Consider the following 24,046-nt stretch of genomic DNA (forward strand, 5'->3'; position numbering starts at 1 on the left):
TTCTGCAATTACAATCAATAATAAATTATTTACCTCCTCTCAAATCTCGTTCCTTCGTGGCATTCACGCAAAATTCACCGAATATTGTACATTAATATTTAAAATGTAAGATCCAGTTCGACATTGCTTCTTCATGACACTTGTCACACAAAATTTATTCGCGAAGACACAACGATGACGACGATTACCCGGCATTCCCGACTGCGGATCAGCGCGGATATCACACATGAACTGCACATGAACACATAAGCGAATCGGTACAAAATAAGTCGCGAAACGCCCGCGAGAGTTTAACTTGTCGCGATGCAACAAGTACCAGCTTCCATATAAGAGTATCTTGGCGCGAACGTTCCTATTTTTTCGCATCACACTGTGGTGTTAAGATGACGACCGTAATAATAATAGAGTTAATTAATAATGATTGCAACTCGACTAGTTGGCGACGTTTCATGAAAAACGCGTGCGTTTGATTCGAACGAAACTTACGTTCAAGAATTCGAGCGACGTGACAAGCCACGCACCACAAAAAGAATGCCGCGCGCTTTATGAACGAGTAATTACGATCCATTTCCGCAAACGATACTGTGTCACTCGCGTCGACCAAGATTATCGTGCGCTATAGTATTCAGAGTATTCGGGATTCTCGATGTCGTGCCCGTATTCCGCGTACGATTATAATTCGAACTGCATAGAAACGGAGACGGAAAGTCCGACCTGCGAGTCCTGCGACCATGCAATGGAGCAGCAAAGAATACTGACATGGCGGCAACAACAAAGACGATAGTGGCTAAGATTCTATAATTCAAATTACTCTTAATTGGATAGCGGCAACGGTGAAACCATAGACGATCGGCGATTAATAAAATATTCTCAAAAATTGCACGATTATTATATTAAAGATTTACATAATGAATATAAATATAGAATTGCATACCATAATTATTTTTTATAATTAAAGATAAAAAGTTAAAAAATATTGCTAAATTATATTTGAAAAAACAAGTCCACATAAACAAGTTAGACATCAAATAAAAGCGATAGACTCTAATCCTTGATTTTTATTGATTATAAAAACCCGTTATTTGCATATACAATTTATTGCATTTATTTGATTATTTTATTCTTTATTTTTTTTTAGTTTATCGTTAGAAAATGTAATGTACATACTTTCTGTAAGACAAATAAAAATAAGTATTTATTATAATTATGGAGGAATGACGATAAAGATGTTAATGTCATACCATCGACGAGATAGATAGATCTCATTAGTGATTTTACTCGTTTCGAAAATACAAACTTGGCGCCACTATTTACGTCTTCTAATTACGGTGTCTGTTACCACCGCGCTGCGGCGCTACCTTCGAAATCGACAGCAGAGTCGCGAGTCACGCCGCCGGCGTATGTGAGTATTGCAGTTGCGTGCTCTACTGCTCTCATACTCCTAGCAGTGAATTGGAGTTTGATATGTGTGTGTGTGTCGTTGCATTTTCTCTTGAAAGAAAAACGTTTTTTGGTAATAGCGTTATTTCCTGTCAAGTTTAAGTGCGTGACTCTCTCCCTCCTTTCTTTCTCGTTTTTCTCTCTCTCTCTCTCCTCTCCTACTCTCCCCCCCCTACACACACACGCGCGCGCGCGCACGCATGCACGTTCACATATCCCTTTCACTCTCTTTTTTTCTGTCTTACCTTCCATCTGTCTATCTCTCTATTTATTATTCGCTTATGTATTTATCTATGTATTTATGCCCATCTATTTCTCTCTCTCTCTCTCTCTCTCTCTCTCTCTCTCTCTCTCCTCCCTCTCTTCCTTCTTGTCTCTCTGTTGTCTGTCTTCTATTTATTTATTTACCTGTCTCTTTTGAAGGTACCAACGTCCTTCTTCATTGGTCAATTAAAGAACAGAAGTACACTTTCGATATTGAAAAGATCGAAAAAAGGGTAGGAGAAAAAGTATAGTAGAGGAAAAAAAGAAAGAGAGATGAGTGGAAAAAGAAGGAAAGATATAAACAGAGATACAGATGCAAGAAAAAGATGAAAGAGAAGAGAGGAAGAGAGTGAGCGAGCAAGAGAGAGAGGGTGAGAAAGGGGGGGAAGAAGGGTATCTGTATGCGTAATGTATGCATGCGTGTGTGTGTATTGCGCGCGCGCCTCGCGTGTGCATGTATCGGATAGTGACGAGCGGTAGAGTGCAACGAGGACACACCGATCAGTCGTGCTTTCGCGAGAGGTGAGGTTAAACGAATGTTCGGAAATTCGCGACTATTCCTCGTATGCTTTTCTCTTCTTCAGGAGACTCGTATTCTCGCAATTTCTCGGTTTGTGTCTCCCCGTGTGTATGTACGTAGTGCGCAACGAAAGAAAGAAGCAAAGTGACAAAGTGTTACACGTGCGTGCGAGTGTGTTAAGTGCCATCGGAGTCCGACATTTTCGAGGATCGGAGTGGAGTAGTCCTGTTGGAATTTCCACGCTACATATTCCGCTATAAGTAAGTACGCGATTTCTTGATAAACCTTTATTGTGTTTATTATATATAGATAATATTGTACCGACTTGAAATTGTTTGAAATTATTTATCTTTTGGGGAGGGGAAGGCCGATTGGCCTAATTTTTAATTGACTGATTTGATCCTTTTCGCCTATGCGTATGGAAGGATTGATTTAGTTCTCTCCTTTTCTATCTTTTTTTCTCTTTTCCTCTCACATGCTTTTTGCCTTTCTCTCTTCGTGTCTCTTTCTCGCACATCTGCTATCCATTCGCTTGGCGCGACCTTCGAGCTCTAGGACGCATCCCACGACGAGAACGTTCCTATCGCGCAGGTACGAGACACAAATCTTCTCTTTGATTCTTGTAATATATCAAATCTTATTGTTAATAAGAAATGCGCCATATAACAGAATAATTATGATCACTTAAATCTGGAAACTGTAATTAAATGATACGTAAATGTATCATTAGACAACATCACAAGATAATATATACATTTACACACACACACACACACACACACACACACACACACACACACACACACACACACACACACACACACACACACACACACACACACACACACACACACACACACACAAGTGTGTGTGTCGAATAATTTAAATCATAACCTAAACTTTATACTATCTAGCTAGATAGCCTTTGTGCATGATAAAAATGTAACAGCAAAATTATGTACCATTCACTGGTGAATTCTAGGGGGAAGGGAGGTTAAACTCCCCTTCCAAATTAAAAGAAAATCAGTTTTACTGGATCCATTTAAAAAATCTAAGCAAAATGATGCAGGCCGATTAACACAAGCGTCTATGGGTCAAATTCTTATGCATAGGATTCATTGTGTTCAAACTATCCGATGTCCGATATTATACGATTTGATTACCTCCCCGCCCCGCTATTATCGACGTCTGGATCCGCTAGTGGTGCTATTTATGCCATTTTAATATTTGTTAAAAAATAACATTTTGTACAGTTTTTAACAGAAATTTTTGTTTGATAGAAGAGCAAGCACAGCTAATAACTCATTATGAATGCATATAAATTAATAATTCTATTAATACAAACGTTTCATTCTTAACTATTAATTTTGTAAAAATCAACATAAGCGGCAATAAATTTTTTATAAAAAAATTTGTTAATTTTTAAGATTTTTTAAAATATTTTTTATATATTATTTATTTTATATTTTATTCACAATAATTAATTTTATTAGTTATATGTGATATCTAAAAAACTTGGAATGTATAATTATTGCATTGAAATTAATGCTTTTAAATATTTCTTTATTTTATTAGCCTTATCTTTATATTCTTTATTTGTGTTTTGTATTTTGTATGCACAAGCAAATAAAATAAAGATAAATAAAATTAGCTGACTTTACAAAAAATAAAAATGTATTTTATATTATTTCTATTATTTTATATTATCTCTGTTCATAGACATAAATAGATGCCTATTTACCCTGTTTTTTATTTCATGTATATCTAAAAGTATTAAAAAAAAGCGTAAAATAATTTAAAAATGATAAATTTTTATATATAAGGTATTTCAGTTTTATCACTATTTGAAAGGGTATTGTGTGTACCTACTTATTTTCCTCTTAAAGTGTTTAACTGCTGTAAAGGTGATACTTTTAAAAAACTTATTTATTTAATTTATTTTTAAAAATAATTTCTATGACTAATGATTTTTGAAAAAGAATATGTTTTAATCATATTTGTTACTTTCTTTTTTTTAATTAAAAATTACGATGTAATAACATACAACATGTGTATTATCAGAGTGCATATTCATACAGTGTGTGTGTGCTATTTGTAATAACAACAAAAAGGCCAAAAATAAAAAGTTAACCGCAATGTAACCATAAATTTGATAAATCTCTCTCAAATTTAATATTTGCAAAATATCTTTCTTTCAAATTTATTGCTTGGGCAATAAGTTTAAAAATTACCGAAATGCCTTTTAAAGCTACAAGAGTAAAATATATTAAGTAAATTTGTTCTTGTGTTAATTTTGATATTAACATGCTTTTAGAATGAATTCATTAAAAAAAATGATCTTGCAACTTTAACTTCAACAAAAATTATATGTGTGTAAAATCTAACTGAAATAGATAAATAATTAGCAAGTACTGTAATCTGTATTGCACCTAATCAATCTAACTGATAGAAACAGAATTTCTATACGTGACAGTCAAAATTCTAGCAGATACAAAAATTAGCGATACATTTTGCTTGTAATATCAAGAGCTGTCTACATCACAAATAAATTTTTTTATGGGTGCTTTCAAAATATATTATTTCTGAATTTATCGCTATATTATTTAACAAACGATAATATTTGTCATGCCAGCGTAGAACAAGATATATTAAATGTAGAGAAAACAAAAATGTAAAAAAATTAACATTGTTATAAACTATTATTTTGTAAAATTAGATTTGTTTATAGATTTATGTACACGTGCGCACGCATCCACAGTAAAAATAAATTAAATAAACAAAAAAAATATTAAAAGCAGAAAAATGTTTAATAGTATTCAAATATTAAATTTATGCTTTAGCTAATTTTATTTAGCCATTTTTTAAATAATATATACTAACAATTAGTAGAGAGAGAGAGAGAGAGAGAGAGAGAGAGAAAGAGCGCTAAAAGTGTAAAAACGAATGGAATTTAGAAGAAAATAGAACAAATAATAAAATTCATAAAAACAACGCCTATTGAATGCATATTGAACATATTGAACATTTTTCAAATCAGAGTTCAGAACATTGTTTTGTTATCAAGATATCTCAGGATTACTCGGTCGTCAGCTTATCTTCGCTAAATTTTCACAGCGCGTAGTCGTTGGAGACACACACTGAATATGCACTCTGATAATGCATAAGTTTTATTGCTTCCAAAAAAATTACAAGTTTTGTATGATTTCGAATGATTCGCGATTATCGTGTTTTTTTATCATGATCGATATCATTTTGAAAATTTAATGGAGTATTAAAATATGTTGAAGCAGGTTATATGTTTATAAGATATACATATTATTTTAGTATACAAATTGTAGATAATTAATATTTTGTTTTAATTAAAAAAAAAATTTTACTTAACTATTTTATCTAAATGTTTTATATGAAGTATGAACTATTTTAAATTTGAAGACATTTAGAAATCGTTAATTTTTACACAAACATATTTTTAAACAGATTATTGAATTCTGAAATATTTCTAGAAAACCTCCAGGTATGTGAAGTCTGAAATAAAGTGACATTTAATATTTTGTTCTCCCTTATAGTGATTATTTTTGATCAAAAGACTTTACAACCTGACATTTGTTTATAATGTTTTTTTTAAGAAATAAATTTTAAAAAATTATATTTAATGTAATTTTAAGTGACTTAATATAAATAAAAATAATTATTAATTACAAGAATATACAAACGATGTAAATTTGTAACATTTATGATTTACATATTTAATAAGCTATTATTACACAAATTATAATTATAGTTTAATATACTTTAATTAAGTTATAGTTTAAACAATTTTAAACAAGAATGCATGATTAATATATATAAAACTTGGATTTCTAGGTATAATATAAAAATTTAATAATGACAATTTAGACTAATTTACCGCATGGATAAATTCATTACAAATTCAGCATTTGCCATAGACACTTGTGTTTGGTCGTCACTTCGCGCGCATGCTGCGTCGATCATCGGCCAAGGAGCTGACTCGTCATGACGTCACTCTCCGTGCAACGTATCATTTTTAGTTCACATACATATACATATACATATACATATACATATACATATACATATACATATACATTGACTCACCGTAACGGAGCGAGTGACCGCATATTCGTTATATGCTCAATACGCGCAATTGCGACAATTCTATCATTGATGATTAGTGTATCGCTTATGAGTTAAAAAAAAGTATTATTCACACAGGATAACCTATTATATAGCGAAGACATCATAATAATGCGTATGTTTTAATATACTTTTAATATACATTTTGGTGTTTTCTATGCCTCTCAGTTTTAAGTTTAAGCATATTTTTGTTGAACGTATTGTATCTAAATATTTAGAAAATGCTCTTTATTAAAAATCCACAACCATGTTTTTATTCATTATCTCAAATTTTGTTGTGTGTGTGTGTGTGTGTGTGTGTGTGTGTGTGTGTGTGTGTGTGTGTACGTGTGTGTGTACGTGTACACACATATAAATGTGTAAATAAAAATAATTTTTGAACGTTTTGAATGATTAAAAATATCTTAATAATTGGATAAGTAAATTGATTTAATGTTTTGAAAAGTAAAAAAATTGCAATATTTTATTAACTTATTCGTATCAGTTTACTCTATTTTTATATTGCTGTATATTGGCGCTGATATCAGATATAAAATTTGAGGATTGGTAGTCTTGAGTTGGCATTCTTCTCTTTCCTCAAGAAATCCACAAATTCTGGATTTGTGTCAGCTACCTACATTTGCTCTATACTCTCGCTATATCGCCATATCGAGTCTGTAGTGGCGCATGTTTTTATGAACGTTTGTAATAATCACGTATTGCAACGCGAACACGCTTTCCCTTGACACTACTGACCGAAGTGAAAACATTGTATCCGTCTTATTCGTTTACCATCATCATCACTACCATCACCACTATCACCACTACCACCACCACCACCAACACCACCACTGCCACCACTACCATCATTACCACCACCACCACCATCACCACCACCATTACCACCACCACCACCATCACCACCACCACCAACCACCACCACCACCACCACCACCACACCACCACCACCCACCACCACCACCACCACCACCCCACCACCACCACCACCACCACCACCACCACCACCACCCACCACCCCACCACCACCACCCACCCCCACACCCACCACCACCACCACCACCACCACCACCACCTGACCACCCCATCCACCACCACCGACCACCACATCACCACTCATCCATTCCCTACGACTCACCACCAGCATCATACTACCTACGACGATCATCACTATCACTAATCCTACCTACTGATCACATCATAACACACTACACCACACCATACCACACCACATCACACACCACACCACACACCACACTGCATCATATTACGCCACACATCATTTTATTATTGTTATCATTACTACCATTACTGCATTACTGTTAGTACATATGACTGAATATTTTTTTAAAATGGCCAGAGATAAAGCGCAGACATATTTTATGTTCTATCACACAGGCATAGATTGTAAATTACGGCTTAAATACAGATTAAATATATGATTCTACAATTAGCATATCCAGTCAAGCATGTCCAGTGCACTTTATATATATATATATATATATATATATATATATATATATATATAAAATATATATTGTATATATATATAATATATATATTGTATATATATATAATATATATACAAATGCACTATATATTACAAATACTGCTCATTTTTTAATTCAAGACTAAACTTAAAAAAATTACATCTTTTAATAAAAATACTAAAAATAATTTTGAAAAAAAAAATATATATAAATGTACTTTATATTTCAAATACTGCTTATTTTTAAATTTAAGACTAAAGTTCAGAAAATTACATCTTTTAATAAAATTACTTAATTAATTTTAAACAATTTTAAAATAATTTTAACCAATTATTTTTAAATATTTTTTACATTGAGAAAATTTAATTCTTAACATATTAATATACAATTCAAACAATATCATGTATGAATTTCTGAAAAAATTTTCTTGTTGTATAGATTTGTATAGGTTTTTTGTATATATCCAAATAATGTATAATTCTTAAATAGTTAACGAAATTTGTGAATTTAAATTACTAAACAAATTCTTTGCTTTCTGTATGAAAAGAAGATTAACGAATTGATGTGACCTGACCCTGACCTGACGACCCAATTTTATTATGAAACCTAATTTATATTCTCTTTCATATAAGAAGGGATTTTAGAAATATTTTAATTTTAATTTTCTGAAGCTTTTGTAATTCCTTAAGTTTATAAATTTTATTCTATTAATGTTTTCCAAAAATCATAATTTTTCTAAATTTAGAATGATCAAATTTAACCAACTTGTGCTGCAATGGCACAACTAATTAACAATAAAGTAACATTAAAATTTTTTGTTTTGATTTTTTCTGGCTATGGTGCATATTGTATGTATATGTATATGCCCGCACGCGCGTTAACTGTGAATTTAAGTTGGCACAGCTACTAATATATGTATAAATTATTTGACTAAGTAATAAAATCTTAAGTTTAGTAACAAATTAACAATAAAAACCATTTTATGTTTTTAATTCTGCTGTTACGGCTGTGTTAATTCAATAAATGTAAAATTATAATATGTTGTAATCAGTCATTCTTTTTTAATTATTCTATATATTTTGTACGCTTTGAAGTACAAATGAAAGATTAATGTAACGATCAATACAGAGAAATGCGAAAAATTCTTATAAATATATTGGTTTAATAATATAATCTATTATAGTTAATGTATTATGTTTTCTCTTCTCTTTTTACAGCTGTTTTATATTATTTAACTTAGATACGCAAGTCGCATTTATTTATACTACTATTGTATTATATATCATTATAGATATTATTGATCATTAGCTTTATTCCCAATGTAGGAATATTAAGAATGTCTAAAATTATGAGTAGAAATATTAAGAATGTCTGAAATTGTTAAAGATTCCACACACGCAATGTTAAACTTATTACAAGGGTTGCAATGAATCTACAACTGCTCAAATGTTAAATGGAGTTTTTAATTATACAGTTATTCTTATATTCTTCTGCTTGTTTTCAATATACTCTTTTTATCTTTTGCAAACGTTTACATGCAATTTTATAATAATAAAAAAATAAAATAAAATAAAATAAAATAAAAAAACCCTGAAAGTGTTTACATGTAAACTTAATGTAAACATACAATAAAATGTTAACAAAAATGATAAAAAGTTTATTTAGTACAAACAATGTGAAAATGCCAATAAAAATTAACTTGAATTGTGGACTCTAAAAATGCAGTAAAACATTTGCACAGAAATAATATTTTAGGTTTATTTTATTTTTCGAATTTTTTACAATTTTTTCGATATTTACTATATTAATATCAATTCTCTTACTTGTTGCATAATTTAAAATAGATTTAAAAAAGAGGATAAATCTTTGGGAAGAGGAAGAATCAATTACAGATTGTAACACAAATTGCACCAAATTTTCGAAGCGCACTACTATAAAATCAAACAGTTTATGTCATTTTTACATAAAACTTTTTTTAATTTTAAGAACGTAAAAGCAAAACTACATATATCAAATCCATTAAAAATAAACTTTTTAAATTATTTTATACATCTCTTACATTAAGTAAATGTTTTTTTATCTAATTTTATATTAAACTTTATATAGACTATTGTTTGTTTTCACAATATTTTGTGTGATTCACACACAAATAATTTACATTTAATTTAAAAACAACTATCTAAACACTAACTGTATAAAGTAAACTAATGTTATAAAATAGTCGTATAGAATTACTTAATTGTTTTTATTTTTGTTAATGAAATTTGTTTTAATTTTTTAACATTATATCCATATTATTTTACAATGAGTACAAAACGTGGGATAATTAATGAAATTTTATTGACAAGGTTTTTAATCTATTAAATTGAAATTTCATTTTGTTGAATTCACAAATTTTAAATTTTAAATAATTAATTTCTTAATTTGAGAATTATATTAAATTCTTGAATTTCTCATATTTAAACTGTTTAAAAAAAAAATCGTTTGTTAAGTATCACGAGTTGGCACTATCAATCCAACGAGGTTGAGAGCATTTTGAATAATAGATACCATGGACTATTTATATCTGGAAATCAATATTCTCGTAGCTATATTGTCGGTAACATGCACATTGTATAGCGTATAGCGTCTTGTTTCAACTTAACTTTACTAACCTACGTGAAATTCTTGTAGCTTTCTTCCATGTCTATAATTAGTTACTGTGAAAAGGGGCAATATACAAATTGTTCTTTATATATTTGTATTAAAGAAACTAATGAACATCATAAAAAACAATGTAATGCAATTGAATTTTGATTATTTACATATTACATATTTCACTATTACGTTTCTACACTGAAAAAAATGCAATATATCCAATAAGATATGTAGTTGCGGGCTGCCAACTACAGATATACTCAATACAATAATATATGCTATTGCAGTATCAACTTGCATTAACAGTAAATATTATTGTATTGAGTATTTTATGTAGTTGGCAGCCCGCAATTACATGTGTTATTGGCTATATTACTTTTTTTCTATGTACAAATGATGTATTCTTTTGTTTTATGTATATAAAATTAGATTGAAAGTAAATAACAATTAATATAATATTATATTGTACAGGAAAGAAGAGAGAGAGAGAGAGAGAGAGAGAGAGAGAGAGAGAGAGAGAGACAGAGAGAGGAAAAATAAATTATTAATTTTTAGCCAATACGAGCAAATACTTTTATCTTGATTTTTTAATTTATATGTTTGTGATTTTATTTTAAGATTTGAATTTATAATTCTTTGATTTTTTAAATATTTGAAGTATTATGATATAGATACTACTGAGATATATATATATATAAAGAGGGTTAATAAGGATCAAAATCAGTCTCCTAGCCAAAATTTTATGGAATCTGCAGAAATCAATGCTATGGGCTTGGATATGCTTAACTTCGATCCTTTCAATTAATTCTGAAAATTTGGCTGATATCAAGCGTAGTTTTTCTATTGATTTCAAATAAAATGTTACTTTGATGCTGCTTCTCCTTAGTCCATTTACGTAATCAAAAAAACTTTCTACTTTTGGCGTTTGAGTAACACGATTCGTCGCCTCTCATAGACTATGTTTGTTATCAGTCACTCTCAGAATTGATTGAAAGGATCGAAGTTAAGCATATCCAGGCCCAGAACAATGATTTCTGCAGGCATTGATTGCTGTAAAATTTTAACTAGGAACCGATTTTGGCTCTTATTGATCCCTCCCCCTTTGCTTTAATAATCTTTGATTTAAATAAATATAGATTATAATACATATTTTATGTATATCAATAATATTTGTATTATAAAAAGTAAACTAGAATAATAGAATAAATAAAAATTAAATTGAAAGAGTTATAAGAAGATAAAAAATAATTTCTTAAGTTTTTTAATTTTATAAATTCCGGAAGTTACAGCTTTTAATTTGTTATATTTTTATTATTATTTTAAACTATATTTTTTATAACTCTGAATTTTTTAACTTTAGTTTAATACTCATAAACTTGTAAATTTTAATTTTAATTTTTGTTGAATTTTTAAGCTTTTTTTTTAATTTTTAAATCTATAAAATTAAAAAATTCTGTTAAGACATTAAATTTAGAATTTGTTTATTTATTACAAAAATCTGTATGCTCTTCTTTATTCTTTTTTTGAATGTGCTGCATAGTCCAGTGCTTAAGATACGAGTTTTTGCAACTTTTTTAGTCTTTAGATTGAATCTGTGAAGCTGGCACGATATTCTGTTAATATAAAAAATAATTAAAGTTCTAGTAGCACTTTCCATAGTTTTCGAGTTCTTTATAAAAATAAAAAAGAGTCCTGCAATTTTTATATAAAAAAATAAAAATGAAAAATGTACTAACTTTACTATTTTTTTTTATATTAACAGAATTACGTGCCAGCTTTATAGATCTTTTCAGATTCTGGTTTCTAATATTGGAACTTTCTGAATTGTCAGTTTATCTTTTGATATTTTTAACTTTTCATAAAGAATAACGAAAATACGATTGTTGCATTGCAATCATTATATATTAGGTGAACCTGCTGTCATACAACGCGTCACACAAAGTTGTCCACGTTTACACATCTATGTTCCGTTATGACTGATATGGAAAACCGGTCTCTCTTTCTCTTTCATTTTATGAAAGTGTGAGTGGTTAAAACGGATAAAATCGTATTATCGATTGAGTCTACATTAAGCGAGAATCTTTGCAGTGATTTATTTATCTTATTTCTTTCATATGCTCGCGACAATTTGATTTTATAGAATTATCAAAATTCTGAATTCTTGAACTATTTAATCTTCATCTTCCGAGACCATATGGTCCGAAATTTGTTAAAATGTCATAATTAATGTATAATTAATAAATAATTAACTAAAGTTTTATAACAAAATGCCGACAGAAATATCTGTAATTTTGAATGAAATTGATCAAGATGCGGAGCGGTTTACTTGAAACATTGGTAAAATACTAGCAACGTAAGGAAATAGAATAGATTTGAGAACAATATACGAGATAATAATCCAGGAGCTTATGCGTCTGAAATAAAAAGGAATATTATTTCAAATTTTAAACATTTAATCATCTTATAACTTTTTATATATTTATTCTTTATGAATTAAAACAATCTTGAATATCTTCAAAAATATTTATCGAAGAAGAAATGTTTTAGGCAAAAGTTGTTTAATTTTTTGTGCTCTCTCGCCAAAGGTGCTACTTGATCTCGCTTATTAAAGATTTTTGCCAACCTTTCTAAACCATCTCAAGGGTAACAAGAGACGCATTAACAGACAGTATAATATTATCAAGTGGATCTTTAAAACTTTGATAGCAAATATTTTTTTTACAAAAATGCATCGTTTACGAGATATTAATGTCTCGGAACATTTTTATCATCCTATGTATTCGATACTAATGTGAATTTCCATGTTAACATATGCTTGGGCAAAACGCATTCGAAGATGAGATCATCGATCCTGTTGCTAGGTTCAAGGCCGATTGAGACCGCTGGTTCTTACTTTCGCTTCTCATAGCTGCTGATGGGAAACAGCGGAACGTAAACTATTCCTCTTCATTCCTCTTCAATCTTTCCTGTTTTTTTTTTTTATATATTCTTCCACTCACGGTCGACTACATTCCTACGGGATCAAACCTGTAACAACACATACAAATTTTTAGATCCTTGTTGTAATTGATCCCTTTGTTGAATACTTGTAAATTTTTTTAATTTTTTAATTTTTAAATGTAATCTGCAATTTAGAATTTGTTTTTGTTTAGGCATATCACTTTACGTTTTTTTTTACTTAATTTTATAAATTCTTATATTAGATATTTTGAACTTTAATTATTTAGATTTTTGCATTTGTATGTTTTTATTTTAAATTCTTTTTATTAAAAATTTTTATTAAAAATTAAAAATATATATTTTATCGTTACTCCAATATTTTTTTATATTTCAGTTTAAATATTATAATTTGATTTATAGTTTTACCTTAAATTGATAAGTTAATACAATATTACATATTCTAGTATTGTTTAATTTTCAACAAATTTAAAACACGGAAATAAAAATATATACATATACTATAACACACACACACACACACACACACACACACACACACACACGCGCGCGCGCGCGCGCGCGCGCGCACACGAGTTATTATACAATTAATTACTAAATGAATAAATAAGTAATTTGCAACATGTCCAAGATAAAATTGTGTATTTAATATTTCTTTAATATTTTTTTCAGTTTTTGAGATACTAACAGAAATATATGATAAAGTTTTTTTAAAGACTTTTTTATGTTTATTCTCTGAAACATAAATAAAAAATATTTAAATAAAAAATAACTTGTTTATTTAAATTTATTTTAAATTATGGTTTAAAATAAACTAATAAATTTGATATATTTTTAGATGGATTTATTAAATTTTAATATTGCTTGTACATGTGCAAAATAGTATGTTTCTTAATTTTTAGGGTGTGTAATTAAATATTGTTTCAATATTGAATTTGAAATAATGTGTATACAGATTGTTTTTGTCATGCTATCTGTATCTGTACATGGTGTAAGCATCAGTTGGTAGTCTCAACTAGAAAAACGAATCTACGAGAAGGAAATGGAAATCGATTAATCTCTTGGCGACGTTGGTAACGGTGTCGACGTCGGGGTCAGCCGCGATATGTCGTTAGTCGCGTACAGAGTGCATGCGCGTTTTGAGTACAATATAGTTTGTGCCTTAGCCTCGTTAACCAATCGACTTTATATCGTGTTTGTTTCTTTTACACAATAATTTTATTAACTAATTAGAAATCATTCAAATAGAACTAGAATTTAGTGTTTAATATTTCTTGTATGATTTTATATACATCTTTAAGTTTATCAAACTATAATACGCATCGAATAAATTTTTACTCTTAAAACACGGTTTTAAAATGAACGAGTAGTAATATTACAATGATAAAATTTATAATTAGTTTATTAATAATGATGTTAACAAACATTTATTATGTTAATAAAAATCCCAGTTATGCTAATAGGAACTCCATCCCTTATATGTATACTCTTAAATATTTTTTGAGAAGTTTATTTCTGAATATCTTATTAAGCAAAATTATTCAGTAATAATAATTATTTTGTGAGGGATTAAACTTATTTTACAATTTTTTCTATGCAAAAAAGAGACAAAAAAGAAACAAACACTCATAACTTGTAAAAAATCTTGTAAAAGATGGCAAGCGCGAGATTCAAACAACACTTAACGCATACAGGATCTATTCTGTAACATTTGTAATTGATTTTTTATCCGTATATCATGTCTATGATAAATTTGCATTTAACTAATATTAATATGATATCTTCTGTGTTTATAATGCCTTTTGTTGTAAATAAACTGTAAATAATTTTATTAATTTTAAACGAGTAATATATGAATCAGTGTAAACAGTTAACATTAAATTGCATTAATATTAACATTAAATTATGCTATGGCTACATTGAAAACTAGCTGAGTATTCTTATTTACTGAGTTTATTATTTACTACTAAGAAACATAGTTATTCCTCATTTAATATATTTGATCTCTTTTAAAATTGCATTAATTTTTTATTATTTCTGTTTTATCAATTATTTTTAGTTTTTTAAAAATGATTTTACTCATTTTTGTGTATCATTAATTTATTTTTATTTGATTTATTAATTAGGAAAAGAGAGATGTATGAATTGAATGTTTTAGTACCAAAATTGGCAACTAATATACTTTACAAAAGTCTTACAATTTAAGTAAGATTGAAAACTTTTTTGACTTTTAAATTTATTTGATTGTGTTTTGAATGAAAGGATCACGAACCAGTTAGTTTTTATGTTTTCGTAAACCAGATTAAGGCACTGAATTAGTTTCGTTTCGTTAAGATCTGATAATGATGGTGAAGAAAATTAGTAATGGTAGTGGTGATGACGATGCTGGTAATGGTAATGTCGATGACAGTGGTGGTGATAATGGTAGTAGTGGTAATTATGATGGCAGCAGTGATGGTGTGATACTGATAGTAGTAGTGGTGCAGGCTGGTAGTGATGGCGTTTGTGTCGCCTGTACGGAATCGATCCGATGCCCCAGTTACCAGGAGAGGGTCAGACAAGAGAAAAACACCGATAGATGTGTAAAATGTATAAATGTATAAAATGTCTCAGAAACACACACACACACACACACACACACACACACACACACACACACACACACTGGTTTTATTACTTGTCATAACGCCATGTCTGAGCGCGCGAAATGTCAGCTGCATACGAACTTTAATTGCTTATAATTTAAAAATTATGGTAGCTTTGACACTTACGTATTAAAATTTTTATTTTAGAATATTTCAAAGAATTTGTTCTCATAAGGACATTTAATAATTTTAGGATATCAATTTTAGGATACACAATAGTTTCTCATACGCAATCGTAGTTCTACTCGAGAAATTTATGAAAGTATTGCAAAAATTCTATAATTGGTAGAGATGTCTATACAATCTCTTTTACTAACTCAAACTCAAACATATGTCCAAAATCGAGACAAATTGGCGAAAAATTGTAAAACAAAGGACCAAGTTGGTTTAACACGATTTAATTCAGCTTCGTTCATTCTGAAACTAAATGTGGTAAAATAAGGAATTGAATTTTTTGTAACTGTCCGTAATAGACTTAACACTTGCTGTAGAGTAAGAGCAAGAATTAATTGAAATATTATTGATGAATATTTGAGTTTTCGTTATTCAACGTTTCAGCAGCATAATGTGTAATTATTCGGATACTCGAATATATATATAGGAGATTTAAATCGTTACACAACGTAATAATTTGTTATTTCCTAAAATTATTTTTGTTTTATAAAGATTTTATATTCTTAGATTCTAAAGTTTTTAATAAGTTTTTAATAATTATATATTTTTAAAGAGAAAATTAAAATGTAATATTAAATTTTAATATATAAATAATTTTTGTACTTTGCATCAATATTATATAGCAATTATATTTATGGTCTATGTATTCTGTAATATTGATTAATCTAAAGTCAAGGAACTGTTTTATAAAACGCGAAGTAAAGAATTTAAATGCTAAATTAGAATCGTGATTTTACATATTGGTATGAAACGTGGGGAATGGATTGTTATATCGACCATTGAAATGAGTCAGGGTTAACATCAAAGGTTAGGCTCCTCCTTCACATTCAATCCTATCACGGAAAAGACGAAATGGAAAATAGGTAACTCGATCAATAATATGCAGTGAACTTGTATGGTTTTGAAGTGCAACATTATTCAAGTAAAACTCACCTTTCCAGTTTAATACGATTTTAAATTAACGTATTTGTTTTTGTTTCTTTCGCTTGTTATATATGGCATCTTTTTTGTTTCCTTTTTCCTTTTCTTTTATTTCACCACCTTTTAATACTCTAGTGTTCCAGTTTACTCATTCTCATCCCCCTTTACTTCCCTCCTCTTTTTCGATCGTTCTTGTTTTCTCGTCTCTGTAATCTTTCTTCTACTTCATCTGTGGTCTTTCTCTTCATCCCGTTCCTCTTTTTCTTTTTTTCTATTTTATCTTTCATCTTTCTTTTTCTTCTTCTGTATATGCTTTTCTTGTCTATCTTCTTTATCTTTATTTCTTTTTTTTATGTTGATCTTTTCTTTATTGTAACTTTTTTTCTGACATTTATTAAAGTCTATTAACTGAGAAGAACAGTTTCAAAATTATTTAGTTTTTAACTAATAATATTGAAAAAAATTATAATTATACTATTCTTAGCATTATTTCTATGTTGTAACGTCGAAATACAAATTAATTTTATTATTTGTTTCCTGTCAGATCATACAACTTTTATCTGCAACATTTTTGTTTTCCACATTTATTTTTAAGATATTTGACTGTTTATAATACCAGCCTCTATATATTTATACACATGTTTTATTTTAATTATTCACTTCAAATATCTTGTAAGTGATATACTATCACGGAAAATTGTTTCAGACAAAAGTTGCATAATTAGAAGAAAAACAAGCAATAATAAAAGTCAATGGTCGAAAACATGATTTTTCAAAGATGTATAATTTTATGTTGCAATTTGCATAATTTTTTTGAAAAGCAACTATTTTTTTACACTAATTGATTTATTTCATTTTTTTGCATAAAAGTATTACGGTATAGTTGTTACAAAATGATTACTTTATAAGACATTTTATATTTTTTGTTAAAATATAGCAAACTAAAATGTAAAATACCTTGTAAATTATTGATATATGTTGATAAATTTACTTTATATGTATATTACTTTTATATACGTGAAATATTAGAAGACTCATATTATATTAAAAAACTCTTTAATTTTATTTTTAAAAAAGTTGATTTTTATGTAATTAAAAAAAATTTATTTTGAAAAATTAATTTAATTTAATTTATTATTTGTCCCTCTTTAAACTGTACAACTTTGTCTGAAACATTTTTTCCGATAATACTTATCTTTCCAAGATAATTGTTTCTCTTTTACTTAAAATTAAATATTATGTGCAAACCTAATAAAAATTATATTTATTAAAATTTTATACACAATAAAGATTTTTACGAAGAAGCTTATTTAAAATCTATTTTTATGATAAGAGGTTATCTCTCTCTATTTTAAAAAATTGCAACGTATAGTTAAATTAATTATAATTATTGTATGTATCGTGTAACGATATGTGAATTAAGGGATTAATTTTCTTTATGTTACAGATTTTTTTCAAGCAGCGGACAACAACTTCCATTATGAAGCTGTAACAAACATACGCATGTTAAGATGCGTTAAAGGCTGTGATTATTTTATCTCAAGCTTAAGTTTGGGTGTAATTCAAACATATTGAATAATTAAAAATTATTAATTATTTTATTTGAAGATATTTCAACGATCGCGGTATCGATATATCGATACATCGATGCTTTTATTAATTATTGGAAAAATTAACGGTTAAGTGTTGCAACATACGGCAAATTTGTCGAAAATATTCTTTTGTCGTTAAAAAGTAACTGAGGAGATAAAATAATTGAGAAGATTTAAAATTTTCTCAATTTTTACACACACACACACACACACACACACATAAATATAAGCTTCAGTGAAAAATAGAAGAAATCGATTAGAAACAAAGACGAAGACAAGGTAACATTTAATATCACGGGACCGGAAGTGGGATCCGTCACGGTTGCCAATTTAATAAGTGGCAATGTAGTAGTGCGATACAATGAAGGGTCGGAGGTTGTTGTTAAGGGGGATGTCGTCCTGGCAGCCCCATCCAGGTTAAAAGGCGCAATTAATCTGTCAACCACGACGATTGTTAATCTATCGACTATAAAGACAGCGACGACGACGATAACTCCTGATATGGATACTAGTGGTGATTCGAACATGGACACTGATAACGGCGGTTCTGTCGTCGCCAACGTTACATCCTTAACATTAATTAAGGCCGAGAGACCGGATCATCTGGCGGGAACGTCGGCGTCTCCCGCGACGATAACCACTGTAGCGACTACTACACCGATTGGCCCCGGAAGTAATCTCTTCACTGGTATCGCTAACAGCAATAAGACAGCTAGATCGGATGACTGGCTGGCGACGAACAGTCCGGGATCGCCGCAGAACTCTTTACAGAGTCAGCACGTGGTCTATTCTGCTTCCCAACAGCAATTGTCGGAGCAGCAGCAACCTCCTATGGCCCATTCCAGTCCACTCGCGCAACAACAAGTTAGCAATAATGGATACGCGAGTCCTATGAGCACTGGCAGTTACGACCCGTACAGCCCTAATGGTAAAATAGGTAAGTAATCATTGTTTGATCAAATTTGGCATTTATTTATTATACTTATTTATAATAATTGATTTTGTCAGAGACTGTGGTATATGTGTGTATTAAGATTTATCCAACAAAAACAATGTCATTTTTAACATAAATTATATGACGTTATTGGTGAACTTATCGGTGAACTTATTTTTACTTTAAACGGCACACTGGGTTATAAATGTACCCCATTCCTTTCCAAGCGTTCTGCATTGAACAGATAAACTGAAATCAATATTGTGCTATTTGAATCTCTTCGTTTTTTTTCATGACAAAAACGATGATAGAATTTACAATGATATTAATTAACATTAAACACGTAAAAAATTAATTTGAACAAAATAGAGTTTGAAAAATCACAAAAACGAATTTTTTTGAATTTATTGTATTTCCGTCAATTTTTAAAGAATTAAAAAAACAGTTTTTGGAAAGATAAAAGATAGATCTAGAATCGGGATAAATGGATTTTGGTTATTGTTTAAAAAATATATTTATTTTGATAAATACAAGTTGAAAGAAAACGATAGTTTAAGAAAAAGGAAAAAATGGATAGACAATCGTTTTTTTTTTGCTTCAAAATAGTAAAAAAGGTTTATTTTTTAAATCAGTACAGAGTGTTTAAAAGTTATTTTTATACAATTTAAATTTTGAAACAACACATCAAAACATAAATTTTTTTCAAAACATAAATAACTTAGTTAAATAGAGGTATTTATGCTGTAAAACTTTTGTATAAAACATTTTTCGATTTTTTATTATAATTTATGAGATATATCGAAAAAAGGCAAAAAATATCTTTATTTTTGAAGGGTGGTTTTGGTTGAAGGGTTGAAGGGTGGTTATATAAATTTATGTATTTACTCCTTCTACACATTGAAAGAATTTTCTCTTAAAAATTACCCTGAAAATCGTGATAATTGTAGGACAACATAAACCTTGAAGAATTTTACTATACTTTTGACAAAATTTACTAAAATTTTAATAAAATTTGGCAAAATTTTGTAAACTTTACTTTTAACAACATTTACTAAAACTTTGCCAAATTTTATTAAAATTTTACTAAATTTTAGTAAATTTTAGTACATTTGATTAAAAGTAACGGTAAAATTCTTCAAAGTTTACGTTGTCTCACAATTACCACGATTTTTAGGGTAATCTTTAAGAGAAAATTCTCTCCATGCATTAATGTAGAGGTAACAAGTTTTATTAAAATCAGAATTTTCGGGTTCGCGAGGTTCTCTTGTAAGATTAAAGCCAAAAATCAGTGGGGTTTATTCTACCCCAGGTGTAGGATTAGGGTTAAAGTAGAAAAAAATTACACAGCCACACGAAATTAAAATTGGTCTGTACCCCATCTGTACCACTCATCATTTTTTTTCTTTTTTAATCGAAAAAGTGGCTTAAAAATCTTGAAAATCGCAATAATTCTGTTACACATGAAAGTGTGATAAAGCAATTCTGATACTGAATTTGTGTTCTACGGCTCAAAATACATAAGGATATCATGGCTGGTCCGTGGAAATTTTTTTTGTATGGTTGTGCTACACTGTCGCAACAAAAAAATTGGCGCTGCCTATATAAAGAGAGATACTATGGCTGCCTTTATATGAGCTGCAACGTTCTTGTGTGAAAACCACAAGACAAAACGGTGTGGCGAGTGGCACTTGAAATCATGAAAATATTTGAATAATTTTTTTTATTTTAATAATATATTCTATACTAAAAAATAAATATTTTTTATAATTTTAGCAAATTAAAAAAAGATTAATTGTTTATACTTTTTTTTAAAGTTACGCTTTTTTTTCAATTTTTATTTGTCAAAATAGTTGTACTTTTTAAATAACACTCAAAATTTATTTTACTTCGGTTCTAGATCTATCTTTTACCTCTTTAAAACTGTTTTTTTAATTCTTAAAAAATTGACGGAAATACGATAGATTTTTAAAAAAGACTTGTTTTTGCGAATTTTTTCAAACTTTATTTTATTCAAATTTATTTTTAACATGTGTAATGTTAATTAATATTATTGTAAATTGTATTGTTTTCATTATGAAAAAACGAAGAGATTCAAATAGAACAATATTGAAGTCAACTTATCTGTTCAATGCAGAGCGCTTGGAAATTAAGGAATGGGGTACATTTCTAACCCAGTATGACGTTTGGCGTGAAAGAAATAGGCACATCGTTCTAGTGTTAAATTTGTTTTGTATGACTTAGAATTGACGTGAAATCTCTCTCTCTCTTTCTCTCTCTGTTTGTCTGTCTTTTATAATAAAGTTAAAAAGAATAAAATTTTATGTATTACATATATATATATATATATCTTTAAAAGTATTTTTTATATTTAAATTTACCTCAATAATATTTGACAAATTAGATTGACTTCATATATATCTTTTAACATTAATTTTTTACTTAGTAATAATGCATATAATTTTAAACGTTTTTATGTGTATATTTGGCTCACAGTTTTTATCTTTATGAGGCTCTTTATAAGACATTGGATAAGTTTTTTACTAACTCTGATTAACTTAATCGACGAACTAAATTATCAGCTGTAAAATTTAAAACTGATTATTCTAAATTTTTAATTATAGTTATTTTTTAATTATATTAAATAAATGTTTTGTTTAATTATTAATTCAAAGTATTATATTACATAAATTATTATATATAACAGAAAATGAACGAAGAAAACATAATAATACAATCAATTTTAAATTTAAAGTTGACGATTTCTAATTTAATCTTTCGATCAAGTTTTTAATAAGATAATCGAAAATGATAAGACAGGCTTATTTTATATTAGTTTTTTGTTATTATGTTTTAACTGAATGTGTATGTATTGTAACTAAATCTGACGTGCGCCATCTGTCACTGTTTTCTCAAGATTTTTGTCATTCTTACCATGATAAACAGATGGCGTTATTATTGCCAATTAAATATAATTATAAAGATGCAAAAAGAGAGAAGAAGAGAAGGGAAAGAAAAAAGAAAGAACAGAAGGGAGAGAGAGGAGAAAAGGGGGAATGGGGAGAGAGAGAGAGAATATATGTATATGTGTACATATATGTATATATGTATATGTACGCACACGCGCACACGCACACGCACACACACACACACACACACACACACACACAATATAAGCATTATTAGAGTAATAAAGTAATGAATCATCAAAAGATGTTTTAAAATAAAAAATAGTAGAATACATTTTTATTCTACATACGTGCAAATATAAAATAATAGAAGAGGGATATAATGGAAAAAATAGCAAATTATTCGATTTCGTATATCATATTAGGTATATCTTCCATATATCTTTAAATCTAGTTAAATTTTTATAGATTTCGGCGTTTATTTATTGTTATATATATATATTTTTTAATAAGGAATTTTATTGAAGAAATGTAACATGTATATGTGTTAGCATTCTCGATCTCGGTTATCTCTCCGGATTCTATCGAGAGGAGTGGATATCCTTGAGAAGGAGCATTGTCCTCAATAGCTATCTCTTGTTCGGCCACTTGGCTCGAGCCTGACAAGCTTCTCGTCACTCTGTAACATTGCCCGTTGCAATTTCTTGTCAAGGTCGCGACCAGCAGTATTTCTTGCGTGTCTTGATTATAAATACAAGAATTAGAATCTTTTATATCTCGAATCTCTAGGGAGAGTTCCAAAAAAATTTGATATTTTATTAAATCATACATATTTTCTTAAGAAGCATTCTAAATTTTGTAATTTACTTTTGCGATATGCATAGCGTGCGTCAATTTTTAATATGTTTGTACATTATATTTGTTATTATCTCGATTTATTATATTTTTATGACGAAATTTTAGGGAAAAAATGTATTTCGTAACTTAAATATAAGATGGCAATCATACATTAAAGAAACTATTTAAAAGATTATTACAAACTTAGAATATGCAATTACGTATTTTTCTCGAAAAGCAACTATCTTTGTGTTCTTTACATCAATTAATTCATTTCAGTATTTTGTGAATAAAACATATTAAAGTACGTACAATTATTAAAAAATTAATATTTTACGAGATATTTTACATATTTTAGTACCATACGCTAAATGACTACGAGAATTATATTATGTAAAAAAATCATCTAATGTAAAATCTCTGGATTTGTTTGGTTCTTACAGGAATTATATATTTTACTACTCACCTATTTCGTAATATTTTATATTTATTTCTTTAAAAATATGAATAATGGTAAAGATAACGAAGAAAATTCTTTATTAAAACAATATTTTGTAAAATTCTTTTTTACAAAAT

At 28.7% G+C, this 24,046-nt stretch overlaps 1 protein-coding gene across 5 annotated transcripts in view; it reads left to right on the top strand.

The window, feature by feature from the left end:
- Positions 1-1,364: 1,364 nt before the first annotated feature.
- The window catches only part of LOC105840026 (ecdysone receptor), a 52,004-nt gene continuing 29,322 nt past the window's right edge, over positions 1,365-24,046 (top strand). The window contains exons 1-3 of one of the 5 annotated variants that reach the window (XM_036287856.1): positions 1,365-1,513; positions 1,864-2,484; positions 18,649-19,730. In XM_036287856.1, coding sequence (XP_036143749.1) covers positions 19,295-19,730 — 436 coding nt within the window. In that variant the 5' untranslated portion in view covers positions 1,365-1,513; positions 1,864-2,484; positions 18,649-19,294. Of the gene's footprint in view, positions 2,485-18,648; positions 19,731-24,046 lie in introns of all 5 variants that reach the window. The other 4 variants (XM_036287859.1, XM_036287858.1, XM_036287857.1 and 1 more) reach the window with 4 other exon arrangements.

This window comes from Monomorium pharaonis, chromosome 6 (assembly GCF_013373865.1).
Source record: "Monomorium pharaonis isolate MP-MQ-018 chromosome 6, ASM1337386v2, whole genome shotgun sequence".
NCBI lineage: Eukaryota > Metazoa > Arthropoda > Insecta > Hymenoptera > Formicidae > Monomorium > Monomorium pharaonis.